Here is a 13911-nt window from a genome sequence, read left to right as displayed (position 1 = left end):
TTTACCGCGTTCTATCGAAAGGCATAACAAGTCAAAGGAGCATATGGCATCATCCCCTTGCATTGAAAATTAGTCTTAGAACTGGCAACTTTTCATTATATTGAAGAAGTATACTTTATTGACTGATAAGAGTTTGTTCCAACACTTCTCGAAAACTATTAGCCTCCTCAACTCTCATGACCACGAGCCGCCACTGCAGCACCCACTCTCTCAAGTTCAGGTAGTGGAACGCCTAGCAGCGACTCTACAATTATTTTTAATGATTGAAAATTGTTACTGGAATATTTTAAAGTACAGAAAGCGTGTGAAAGTGATCAAACCTCATTTTTGTGAATCGGGGTGGTTCAGTACTCCATATAAGTTGCTGCCATAACTATGTCGTTTCACCAGATTTGTAATGGCTGAAAATGCATTTACTGCTCAAATATCAAATATTATCTGAGAATAATATATTCAGGCCACATATCAATAGAACAGAGACAGTCAGCAGTCACCCAAAGTGCGGATATTGTAATATTCTACATAAATCAAAGACCGTCGCCGCCAGATGTTCCACTATCTGACCTTGAGAGTGGGTGCTGACTCATGTACATCGTCAACACTAACACATATTTAACATAAAGTAAGTCAGTATGGGTGTGTTCTGTGATATTTAATTGGGAGCTATTACCGCAAAACTCTTGCCGATTTTCGTCGTCAGCTGTCGAACTAAATATTCAATATACCATCATAGCATACACATTGCATTTCTTTATATTTGTATTGTTAGAAATGAAACTCAAGATTTCCGAACTTAATCATTTATTTTCGTGATCACAAGAAATATCGAGCGGCTTGTACACCCGAGCATCGAATTGCCTGAGTACCACAGCTTGAAATCTAGGCTGTCGTATATGTTTACTCAGTGCTTATCCCCTTTGACCGGCAGCGGCTCACCATATTCGTGTATTCGATTTCTTAGTTCTTACACTTACACGGCCTTCCTGACAGTTGCGACGCTCTCGACGCATTTTTCTCCAGAAGACCTCTCTGTGAAAATATTATTTTTTCTTTCACCTGGCTCAACCACTCACGGGACTGAGACCCAGAGACATAAAATTCAGTGATAATCTAAACCATCACTCTGCTCTTATCAAATTATACTCGTAATGACCTCAGCCATCAATCAGCTGTACCACTTGCAGGCCAGAGTCTTACATAATCAAAATTATATTTGTAATGACCTTAGCCATTACCCTAATTATTCTAACCTTCGCGTTTTCTGATGGAATAAAGAGGCTCTCGTAATCAATTTTCAATTGATTGCCTTGTCACTGTGTAACCGTTGTGTTAATATTGAATTCAATGAACTCCTCGAAGTCTGACCTCAAGTAACTTCTCATTTGAACTGCTCTGGACCACCTTTTGTTTTTTAGTTGAATGATGTCTCTCAGAGTCTATAGATGTTGTTAATATTAGTTTGCTTTTACTGTATTAGCTTCATGCAGGTGACATATTCATTACATGATTGTAAACGTCGTGAACGATATACAATAAATGTTCTTATACCATCTCCAACGCAATTATCTTGTCATACAGTCCATTACTCTTTAATTACAAAATAATAACACCCTCGATTTTTAACAACGGCGAAGGTAGTAGAATGAAGATCAAGCCTCCAACTTTTGATGGAAAAATACCCTGGTCGACATATCAAAAACAGTTTGAAGCTGCTACTCTGGCGAACAATTGGAACGACAACGAAAAACCACGGCATTAATAATAGCTCTACGAGGAGAGGCACTCAACATTCTGCAAACGATTCCGGAGAGTCAACAAACCTGTTACGAAGATCTAACATCGGAACTTCAGATGATATATGGTGATGCTCATCTACAACAAGTTTACCATGCACAAATATAGAACCGAATCCAGAAAACAGGGGAAAATCTCCAGGAGTTCGAAGCTGATGTGGCGAGATTAGTCAGACTGGCTTATTTATCCGCTTCAGATAGCTTCCTCGAACAGCTATCAATCCAGACATTCGTGGATGGGATCAATGATAGTGAAATACAACAACCTCCTGAGACTATCACGCCTTAGAACCATAGATGATGCCTCAGCCCAGGCTTTGGAAATTGAGGCAGCGAAGCAAGCGTCGTATAGAGGACACCTTCATGTAAGATAAGTCCAAGAAACAGACCGATCTATTGAGGACATTGTCGGAGAATAAATCCGCAGAATATCAAAAGTTAGGAAAAAGAATGCTGTGTGGTGGAACTTGAACAAAAGTGGGCATTTCAAGCGAAACTGTCCAGAATTGGAAAAAGAGCCTCAGCAGGGAAACTAAAAGTGGTCGATGATAAGGGGCATAAATCGACCCAAGCCAAAAATGCCACCGAAGTGATAATCCGAGAAATAATGTCTAAGGATTTATCAAGCATAATTTATCCCGGAAAGATAAATGATCGAAATGTGAAAATACTGGTAGACACTGGCTCGACCAAAACCATTGTGCGTCCAGAAATTGCTGAAGGATTCAAGATTCGCCCAGTTAGGATCAAACTTCGAACTGCGTCTGGACAAGAAATACCTACCAACTTATGGATCGATCGTCTCCACTATTGAATTGGGAAACACAACAGTTAGTCACGAAGTTCTGGTAGCTGGAATCACGAAAGAAGTTATACTGGGATTGAACCTTCGCGCCTGGAAGAAAAGATCGATTCAAGGAGGACCACAGTAATCGAAGACGACTAGCTGCCTGAAGAAATTCAAAGAGCGCAAGAGGAAGATAATGACTTTAAAGTAATTCTGTGTTGGAAGAAGAACGGTAGACGACCTACTTCGGAAGAAGTATCCAGACTGCGCCAGAATATAAAGTCGTATTGGGCACAATGGGGAACGTTGGTGATTGATGGGGGTCTTCTGAAACGTTGTTGGGAAAATGAAGATGGAACTGAGCAGTTAGTCACGAAGTTCTGGTAGCTGGAATCACGAAAGAAGTTATACTGGGGTTGGACCTTGTTAAGAAGCTTGGGTGCCCATTGGATATTGTAACGTTTTCTTCGCTTGATTAAAACGTCCAACTTATTAAAATTATTTATTTACACTCAATACATTTATAACTCACAAACTTACTATGACACAACTATTTATTTCCACTCGTATTTATTTCCACTCGTATTTATTTCCACTAGTCGCTTGCACTCTGAACTATATCTGTACTTGTACTTCCTACCTGCTCCTCCGCTGGGCTTATATAGGCGCCGGAAACATTCAGGTACCTTCGCGGTTATTCGAGAACTTCGCGACCGCTCTGGTTCTCGAAAGGTCCGACCTCAAGGGCCGGACTGGTTACACTGTCCCCTCCTTAAGCCTGTTCTGTCCCAGAACAGATTTAGTGAATTCCTCCGAGGACCGTGGCGGAACTTGCACTCATCACCATTCCTACAGTAGCCATTCTGATGGGAGTAGCACTCCACAGTTTTTCCAGGCTCCCTGGCCTGCTTTGGGTTGAAACTGCAAACCAGGATCCGTATACCAGTCCCCTGAAATACCACCTCCAGCATGCTTCGCACAACTCGCCAATTTAGCTGGTCCAATCCACAACCGAGCTTGGGAACAGCTAATTTCCTAACTCCAAAGCGTTGAAGGTCTTCTTTCAAGCTATGCAGTGCCGTCCATAGATTCTGATAGGTTGGCTTCTGATAGGAATGTTGCTTGGTGACTAGGTAATAAATGAACCGACCTTCAGCCTTCAATTTCAAAGCTTGTCCGATTATTGGCTGCTGTCGCAATAGTTCTTCCTGACGTCCAAATTTATTTCTGAATACTCTTGCTATTCCTTTGCTCATACGAAGGTCCTTTGCTACACAATGAGCGAGAGAGTATTCCTCAGACACGGTAAAGAGATCTTGATGTACTTCCTGTGTAACGCCGAACCGTGCAACGCGTGTCTCACCATAACAATCCATAAACTTCTGGTAATCGCTGCTACCTTGCAGCGACGGGGCTTCCACAAGACGTCCTTCTTCTTCGTCCTGCGCGTACGGGGCTAATCGGTTGAAATGGACAACCTTTGGTTTTCCTCTGGGAAGCTTCCTTATCCGGTAAACTACATCATTTATCCTCTTGATTATTTCATACGGTCCCTCCCACTGTCTCTGCAGCTTTGGTGAAAAACCTTTCCTCCTTTGTGGATTATGTAGCCACACCAGATCTCCAGTGGTGAATCCACCTTCAATAGCCTTGATGTCGTAGCGCATTTTCATTCGGACACTTGCTTGCTGCATTTGATTGCGTACCTTGTCATGAATGTAATCCAGCTTGTTCCTTAATTTACTAACGTAGTCCTCCCCAGCTACGTCTTCTCCAGGCTTACATCCAAACTCCAGGTCGCAAGGCAGCCTTATTTCTCGGCCGAACATTATACTGGATGGAGTTTCCTTGGTAGATTCTTGAACCGAAGATCTATATGCCATGGTGAATAGATGTAAATATTCATCCTAATCCCGCTGGTGATCAGAAACTACTTTGGCTAGATGTTTTCCCATGGTCCGATTCATTCGTTCGACCATGCCGTCTGATTGTGGATGAAGAGGTGTAGTCCTTGTTTTGCGAATCCCCAATTTGCTGCATACTTCTTGGAATAACTTCGATTCGAAATTTCGGCCTTGATCACTATGCAGCTCCAGAGGTATTCCAAATCTGCAGAAGAATTCTCTGATCAATTTATCAGCTACCGTACTTGCCTCTTGATTAGGAATACCGTAGGCTTCCACCCATTTCGTGAAATAGTCCATCGCTACCAAAATGTACTTGTTTCCATGGTCTGTTTCGGGAAAGGGGCCAGCGATGTCGATAGCTACTCGTTCCATGGGGTATCCGACGTTATATTGTCTCATTGGTGCTTTTCCTTTAGCATAAGGTCCGTTAGCAGCAGCACAAACCTTGCATCTTCTACACCAATCTTTAACGTCCCTCTTACAATTTAGCCAATAAAATCGCTGCCTGACTTTTTCCAACGTCTTGGTTATCCCGAAATGTCCACCTGAAGTTCCATTATGTAGTCTGGTCAGAATGTCTGTCACACGGCTCTTTGGCACAATCAACTGAAGTCTCTGCTCAGTTCCATCTTCATTTTCCCAGCAACGTTTCAGAAGACCTCCATCAATCTTCAATGTTTCCCATTGTGCCCAATACGACTTTACATTCTGGCTCAGTCTGGATACCTCTTCCCAAGTAGGTCGACCACCGCTCTTCTTCCAACTCAGGATTACTTTCAAGTCATTATCTTCCTCTTGTGCTCTTTGAATTTCTTCAGGTAGCCAGTCGTCTTCGATTACGGTGGCCCGCCTTAAATTGATCTTTTCTTCCAGAAGCGAACAATGGCTGGAATTCTGGGGACACTCAATGGTTTTGGTCGAGCCATTGTCTACCACAGCGACTCCTTTTATTTTCCCAGCTGTAGCCCTTTCAAATTCTGAACGATTTTGCTTGAAATGCTTCATTTTGTTGCAGTTCCGGCACACAGCATCCTTTTTCCTAGCAAGCAATATTCTGCGGACTTTTTCTCTGACAATCTCCTCAACTGATCGATCTGTTTCTTGCTCTTGTCTAACACGAAGGTGTCCTCTATGCGACGCTTGCTTCGCTGCCTCAATTTCCAAAGCCTGGGCTAAGGCATCATCAATGGTTCTAGGGCGTGCTAGTCTCAGGGCTTGTTGTATTTCACTATCCTTTATCCCATCCACGAATGTCTGGATTAATAGCTGTTCCAGGAAGCTATCTGGAGCAGATGGATAAGCCAGCCTGACTAATCTTGCCACATCAGCTTCAAACTCCTGGAGATTTTCCCCTGTTTTCTGCACTCGGTTCTTTATTTGTGCATGGTATACTTGTTGTAGATGAGCATCAGCATATCTCATCTGAAGTTTCGATGTAAGAACTTCGTAACAGGCTTGTTGACTCTCTGGGATCGTCTGCAGAATGTTGAGTGCCTCTCCTCGTAGAGCTATAATTAATGCCGTGGCTTTTTCGTTGTCGTTCCAATTGTTCACCAGGGCAGCAGCTTCAAACTGTTTCTGATATGTCGACCAGGGTATTTTTCCATCAAAAGTTGGAGGCTTGATCTTCATTCTACTACCTTCGCCGTCATTTTCCGCTTTCGCTGTGCTGTAGGGTGATGAAGCCAGAATATCTGTTCTGTTTGGCATTCTTTTCAAGGAATCTATCAATTTGGCATGATGTTCAATTATTCCTGCCATTTCTTCCAATTTTCCATTCACATCGTCATAAACTTTGTCAAACTTTTCATCAACTCTTTCAAACTTCTCGTCTACTTTATCAAATTTTTCATTTATGGTTTCCAGTTTCTTATCCAATTTATCTGTAAGTTGACTCACCACATCATTACAATTTTCCTTAATCTGGTCCATTTTTTCATTCAATATACAAGAGTTCTCGTCCATTTTTTCATTTAATTTTCGAGAATTTTCTTCCATTTGTTCATTCAACTTACAAGAATTCTCGTCCATTTTCTCATCTAATTTTCTCAAAAAGTCCATTACCGCTTGAGTCTCCATCGCGTTCTGCAGTCTTGTGGTCACTGGCATGAACTTCAAATAACCAAAAATATTTATTCAATTCGAGCGATGTTGAACCCCACACTTGACACCAATGTAACGTTTTCTTCGCTTGATTCAAACGTCCAACTTATTAAAATTATTTATTTACACTTAATACATTTATAACTCACAAACTAACTATGACACAACTATTTATTTCCACTCGTATTTATTTCCACTAGTCGCTTGCACTGTGAACTATATCTGTACTTGTACTTTCTACCTGCTCCTCCGCTGGGCTTATATAGGCGCCGGAAACATTCAGGTACCTTCGCGGTTATTCGAGAACTTCGCGACGGCTCTGGTTCTCGAAAGGTCCGACCGCAAGGGCCGGACTGGTTACAATATGAGTGATGTTCCTCGGCTAGGAAGTGAAGAGATTCCATTCAATGATGTGGAGTACAAAATATATCGGATTCGACTGAACGAGGACATCACGTTGCCAGGGCGAACTGAAGGCATAGTGATTGGTAGATGTGACGATGTAACGAGGAGTGGCTGCGTGAGAGTAATTAGGCCCTGTGACGATACAACGTTAGGACTATTACTCGGGAAGACCTTTCAAGGGTAAGAGACAGCATTCCCATCCGATTGCTCAATGTCAACATGTTTCCAGTCACCCTGAAGAAGGATAGAAGTCTCAAAATCGCAAAGGAATTCTGAAAAACTGGTGTCTCTTCTCACTTAAAATGTCAAGAGCTCGAACGATACCAACTACTCGAAGTGAGAAAATCGGTTCAAACGTTTTTGCTACGGACGGAAGAGCAGATAAGACCGATGTTGTGCAGCATAAAATCAATACTGGTGATGCACAACCTATCCGACATTATCCTAGACGTCTTCCTCTGGCAAAAAGAGAAGAAGCTGAAAAGATTATTGAAGGCATGGCGAGAGAAGCTGTAATCGAACCGTCCGATAGCCCCTGGACATCGCCCATAGTATTAGTGAAAAGGAACTACTAGATTCTGCGTAGACTATAGGCAGCTCAATCAGGCCACGAAAAAGGACAGCTATCCCTTATTGAAAATTGATCTCGAGATCACGTTGGTTTTCCGCCTTGGATCTGAAGAGTGGATATTGGCAGATTGGCTTGGATCCAGAGGATAAAGAAAAAACTGCCTTCGGTATTGGAACGGGTCTGTGGCAGTTTAAAGTTATGCCGTTCGGTTTATATGCAATGCTGCTGCCCCATTCGAACGTCTGATGGAGACAATATTGAGAGGGCTCTCCTGGAAAACTTGTCTGTTATATCTGGATGATGTGATAGTAGTGGGAAAATCATTCCAAGATCACTTACACAATCTATCCGAGTGTTCTTAGGTTATCGTCCATTTAGTTAGATGAAATGAAAGAATATTGGGATTCTTGGACTAATTTTATTTATTGTTCTTCAATACAACGCCGACGTTTCGAAACGACTTGTTTCTTTTTCAAGGCTAAAAATTTGAACACATTAAAATTTTCATTCGAGATCATTCGCACATACAATTACCTAGTATTCTGAACAATATCGTCGATATAGATTTAAGTTTGGCTTCATATTTCAAAGAGATCTAATTTTTGAAAAAACTTTTAATGTTGTTTCAGGAAGACGCGGAATATAGGGAACTCTAACGATTTGTCAAACTCAGCTGAGCGTTCGTTGTAGTGGGGCACACAAAGCTTTTTATTATCACTGCAAAGAGGCATATCTGAGAAATTTATAGTTCAATCACTCTAATCAAACGCCGGGAAGAACATTTTTTCAAAGTACAGGCACAACATACAATACTCGACCAAAACAGCATGCGAATCAATGGAGGGAAAAGCTTGTGTGCCCCACGGCAACGAAGGCTTAGCTGATTTTGACAAATCGTTAGAGTTCCCTATTGGCTACGACAGATGACGTCGTTGTTGGCATGTGACATAGAAATTTTTGACGTTCGTCGAGTTCGTGTTCATCTGTCGCCGCCACTAGTCTTTGTCAGGGGTGTACTCTTCTATATCGGGAAATTCTGTATCGACTGATCAATGAAGGTTAAACACAAAATACACAAAAACATACAAAAATATGCAAGGACATGTAAAAAACTTCTCAATTATACGTTGTAAATCACAGACTCATCAATAAAACTTCAGTAACGGTACTATTTTAGTTGAATTCCTGCCATCTATTTCATCATATCATATATCCGGGTTCATAGCGTTAACCGCCTTCCGGTTCCTAGTTTCCATCGGCCTCTGTCCAACCAGTCTCCTGGTGCCAAATTTCTTTCTGACATGGCCTTTTGTATTCCCTGTATCCAAGTTGTTTTTGGTCTTCCTCTTTTTAGTCGTTCAGGGGGTATCCAGTTCAACATTTGTTTGGGAATACGTTCGTCCTGCATCCTCTGTACATGTCCATACCAAGTAAGTTGTGCCTTTTTGATGTCATCTATTATTGTTGTTTCGGCATCCATAATCTCTCTTATACGTTCATTGCGTATTCTCTGTATTTTAGAGACTCCAGCTGACCTTCTCCAGAAATCCATTTCTAAGGCCAGAAGACGATTCTGTTGTAACACACTCAACTGCCAGGCCTCGCAACCGTACAACACAACACTCCTTAGGGTAACGTTGTAAATATCTCGTTTATGTTGTTTAGAGATTTCTTTTGACCATAGTATTGAATTTAATGCTCCGATTATTTTCCTACCCTTATTTAGTCTTTGTTGAATTTCCTTATCAGTCCTTCCATTTTGGCTTATTACAGTTCCAAGGTATACGTAGTCTTCGCAGGATTTGATCTTCAATCCTCCCTCCAACATCAGATCTTCATTTTCTCCTCCAACGCACATGTACTGGGTTTTTGACATATTCACTGTGAGTCCCCACTTGTGGTATTCTTCTATAAGCTTTCGGGTCATGAACTCAATATCGTCTTTGTCCTGAGCAAATATGACCTGGTCATCTGCAAAATGCAGTGTGTATAGCGTATTTCCGTCGCTTATAGGAATACCCATATCTTTGCATGATCTTCGCCAGGTTTTGAGTGCTCGGTCTAGGTAGATTTTAAATAGAGTTGGAGAGAGGCTATCGCCTTGTCGCAATCCTTTCGTGACAGGGAAGCCATCGGAGATTTCATTTCCCACTTTGACTTTGGACGTTGAATTCTTATAGAATGCTTGTACGGCCTTTATAAGTGTGCTGTTTATTGAAGTTTGTTCCAATACATTCCAGAGCTTACTTATGGGCACATTATCATAAGCTTTAGTAAGGTCCACAAACACCAGATGTACGTCTCGCCCACGAGCCACTTTTTTCTCATTCAGTTGTGTTAATGTGTATATGTGGTCTGTGCAGGAACGTCCTGCTCTAAAGCCAGCCTGTTCCTCAAGTTCATAGGGGCCATATTCTACCTCAATTAATGTTTTCAGCACTTTTCCATAAAGCCGACTCATAGTACTAGTGACTGATATGCACCTGTAATTATTGCAGTTGTCCTTTGGGCCTTTTTTGTGTATTGGGGTAATCCACGCTTCTTTCCAGCTTTCGGGAATTTCATCACCATTGATGTACCTATCGAATAGCTTCGCCAGCATAGACATTAATTTTTTGGTGCCATTCTTCAGAAGTTCCGCCGGAATTCTTTCCGGACCGCTCGCCTTGTTATTCTTCATCGTCTTGGCCAACTTTGCTACGATTTCCGCACTTATTTGCACAGGAGATCCTTGGACCTCATATTTCCTTGGTGACGTGGTTGTATATTTTTCTCTCGTCTCTGATAGTTCTTCCTGAAAGTGAGATTTCCACTTGCTAATGTTTATCAGCTGGATATTTCCCTCATTTTTCGTCTCATTTTTCAGTTTTCTTATCAATTTCCAGGCCTCGGACGATCTTGTACCTCCTATATACGTGTCCAGCTCTTTACATTTTCTTTCCCAAGTCTTGTTTTTATTTTCCGCGATCATTTGTTTAAAATATTTACGTTTTTGCTTATATTCTTCGTAATCAGAATTCTTTTTACCATTTAGCCATCGAAGATATGCTTCTTGTTTTACTTCTTGCTGTCGTTCAAGTTCCGCGTTCCATGTAATCGAATTGTTCTTTTTCTTTGGGCATTGTGTCCCTAGAGCTTCTTCCGCTGCTTTTCTTATTGAGTCTACTATGTGACCGTACAGATTTCTAGAGTCTTGAAGAAGGAAATTCTCGTCCAGTTTCTGATCTAATCTGGTTTGGTACAGATATCTGGTGCTGTCATGGTACAAAGCCTCCAGGTTATACACTTCCGAATTTACTTTCTCACTAACTGTGGCCATTTCTGGCTCTTGGGAAGCTTTAAAGGGAATAACAGCTTTCGCGAAAGCTGTTATTCCCTGCCATCTATTTAGTCATCTATTAAGTTGCTGTAGATGATACTTAAGTGTTCAACGTCTTCTCGGTGGTTTACGGTGTTGTTGCGTCTGATCTGTATCATCTCGCTTATGTTCCTTCTGTATCCGTTCTTCTCTCTATCTAGGATCTCTACGTTATCAAAATCAAACTTGTGGCCGGTAGTCATCTGGTGGTGTGTAACCGCTGTTTTGTTGTAGTTGGCCACGTCTTCACAGTCCCTCTTATGTTGTCTTATCCTTTCCTTCAGGCATTGTTTAGTCTGACCCACGTAGCACTTGTGACAGTTTTGGCAGGCTATCTTGTATACTACTTCAGATTCAAGTGTACTGGGTGTTTTGTGCTTGAGTTGGGTAAAGAATCTTTTAGTAGTACTTAAATTGTAGTAGGCGCATCCACTTTTTAGATTTTTGAATAGTCTGCTAACACGATGGGATAGGTGTGGTATATACGGGAACTTGAACCTTGAGATCACATTGTTGGGAGTGTTGTGGTCGTTGTCAGTCATATTTTGAGTGTGTGCCCTTATCGCTCTATTTATTATGTATGTTGGGTAGTTGTTTTGGGTTAGAATCTCTCTCACTTTTTCCAAATTGGTCTCGTGGAACCTGGTGTGGCTGAGATTTAATGACCTCCTTATGAGGTTGTTCATTATGTTGTTCTTTTGCTGCATACTATGGTTACTATAGAAGTTGATGCATCTGTTGATACTCACTGGTTTGGTATACCAGTCGGTTATCAAATTCGGTCTTTCTCTAATTATTAACAGGTCAAGGAAAGGTATACACATGTTTTTTTCTTCTTCGAGAGTGAACTGGATTTTTGGGTGATATGAGTTGAAGACTGTCATAGTGTGTTGTACCATGTTGGAAGGAACTAGTATTAGTGTGTCGACAACAAATAGTTTGAGGAGTGGGGTGTCAAAACCTAATTTGTCCAGGGCATAGTAAAATGCTTCGTTCATTACTAGTTCGGCGAATTGTTGGCTGGCTGGGGAACCCATGGCGGTGCCGTCGAGCTGCTTGTAGAACTGGCCCTCGTAGACAAAATATCCAGTGTCGAAACACAGGTTGACCAGTTCTAGGAATCTTTTCTTACGTCCGTGTGGCATCTTATGTATGGCCATCTCTTTTTAATGATGGAAAGCACAAGTTCTTTTGGAACGTTAGTGAATAAAGATGTTACATCTAGCGATATGAGGATATAGCCTGGTGGAACTTCTATATCCTTTAAGGTTGAGGCTAGTGAGAAAGAATCTTTGACGCTGAATATTGTGTACGTACTCAGAATCTCGTGTACGTGTTTGCCTATGTTTTGTAAGTGGGGGACTTAATGCAGCTAACGATGGGTCTCAAGCTGAGGGTGTTCTTGTGGACTTTACGTAGGCAGTATAATTTAGGTGCTATGCTGTTGTGTCTAATTAGATGTTTGTATTCAGTCTCTGTTATATAGTTTTCATCTTTAAGTGTTTTGATGTACTTGTTGGTGTGTCTCTGGATTTTTGGAGTTGGGTCTGATTGTAGTCTTTCGTAGGTATTCTCATCACTCAACATCTTCTCTACTCCGGACTGATATTCCTCTTTGTACATAAGTACTGTTGCACCACCTTTGTCTGCTCTACTAATGGTGATGTCTTGGTGTTCTCGTATGAATTTGGTTGTATCCTTCAAATATTTGTCCATTGTGTTATTTCTTCTTGTGTGTCTCTCCCTTTTTTTATAATTACTGACAATGTTGACGGATTTGGATCTATATGTGTTTTTCTCCTCTTCGGTTATTGGTTGAACTTTAATGAAGCTCTCTATGTCTTTTATGATGGTTTCCATTGGTATATGTTTGGGTGGTAGGCCAAATTTGGGGCCTAATCCAAGTATCGTCTTCACTTCATTAGATATAGTAATATTCGTGTAGTTGGCTATGTATTTGTCACATGTTGTGATGGGCAGAGGGGGAATCTGTTGGTTCTTGAGAGTCTTGAGTTTGTTGACATTTTTGGATTTTATGTTACTGAATTCTCTTCTGAATCTGGTGTTAGCAATGTCAACAAGTGTTTCGTATGTTGAGTTGTCGATTGTAGTGGTAAGCTGGTCTCGGAGTCTTTGTATTCTTCCTTCAAACTGTCTGATCTTCCAGGCGGTTATCTTGATCTCAACGTTTAGGACTGATTTTCGGAATGTCTTCATGATCAGGTCTACATTACTCCTGTATGGATGTTCGTCGATTTGTAGTGATAGAATTTGTTTTATGTTGTTTATTATGTGGTTTGGGAATACACGATTGCTGCGGCAGCCTAACAGGAATATTCTTCGGTTGTATAGTGATGCCAGTTTTACCCGTGATGTCAAAAATAATTTGCACGTATTACACACGTGTGTGCCCATTTGATCTCTTATCGTCTGGAAGAAACCCCTGGCTTGATTAATTGTTCTTAGGTTATCGTCCATTTAGTTAGATGAAATGAAAGAATATTGGGATTCTTGGACTAATTTTATTTATTGTTCTTCAATACAACGCCGACGTTTCGAAACGACTTGTTTCTTTTTCAAGGCTAAAAATTTGAACACATTAAAATTTTCATTCGAGATCATTCGCACATACAATTACCTAGTATTCTGAACAATATCGTCGATATAGATTTAAGTTTGGCTTCATATTTCAAAGAGATCTAATTTTTGAAAAAACTTTTAATGTTGTTTCAGGAAGACGCGGAATATTGGCTACGAAAGATGACGTCGTTGTTGGCATGTGACATAGAAACCATTTTAATCTATCCGAGGTTTTCCAGCAACTTCTTGATGCCAACCTAAAGCTAAAAAATGTAATCTGTTTCGAACAGAAGTGAAATATTCAGGGCACGTAGTTTCACGTGGAGGTGTGGAAGTTGATCCGGATAAAATCAAGGCAGTGCAGGATTGGCCTATACCGAAAGACAAGAGTGAGTTGCGAAGTTTCT

The 13911-nt window shown here is 41.1% G+C and overlaps 3 protein-coding genes across 3 annotated transcripts; all 3 read right to left on the bottom strand.

The window, feature by feature from the left end:
• Positions 1–8785: 8785 nt before the first annotated feature.
• LOC123316859 lies at positions 8786–10885 on the bottom strand. The gene has a single exon (XM_044903120.1). It carries the CDS (start codon positions 10883–10885, stop codon positions 8786–8788), a length of 2100 nt encoding a protein of 699 aa, XP_044759055.1.
• Positions 10886–10953: 68 nt separating this feature from the next.
• On the bottom strand, positions 10954–12084 carry LOC123316858. Its single transcript, XM_044903118.1, has one exon. It carries the CDS (start codon positions 12082–12084, stop codon positions 10954–10956), a length of 1131 nt encoding a protein of 376 aa, XP_044759053.1.
• A 181-nt stretch (positions 12085–12265) lies between these two features.
• On the bottom strand, positions 12266–13646 carry LOC123316856. The gene is made up of 2 exons (XM_044903116.1): positions 13563–13646; positions 12266–13506 (listed from the first exon to the last, which is right to left on the bottom strand). The coding sequence occupies exon 2, from the start codon at positions 13400–13402 to the stop codon at positions 12266–12268; it is 1137 nt and encodes a 378-aa protein (XP_044759051.1). The 5' UTR covers positions 13403–13506; positions 13563–13646.
• Between the last annotated feature and the right edge of the window lie 265 nt (positions 13647–13911).

The sequence above is a fragment of the Coccinella septempunctata genome, chromosome 7 (assembly GCF_907165205.1).
Source record: "Coccinella septempunctata chromosome 7, icCocSept1.1, whole genome shotgun sequence".
Lineage (NCBI taxonomy): Eukaryota > Metazoa > Arthropoda > Insecta > Coleoptera > Coccinellidae > Coccinella > Coccinella septempunctata.
This window is presented reverse-complemented; position numbering and strand designations above follow the sequence as displayed.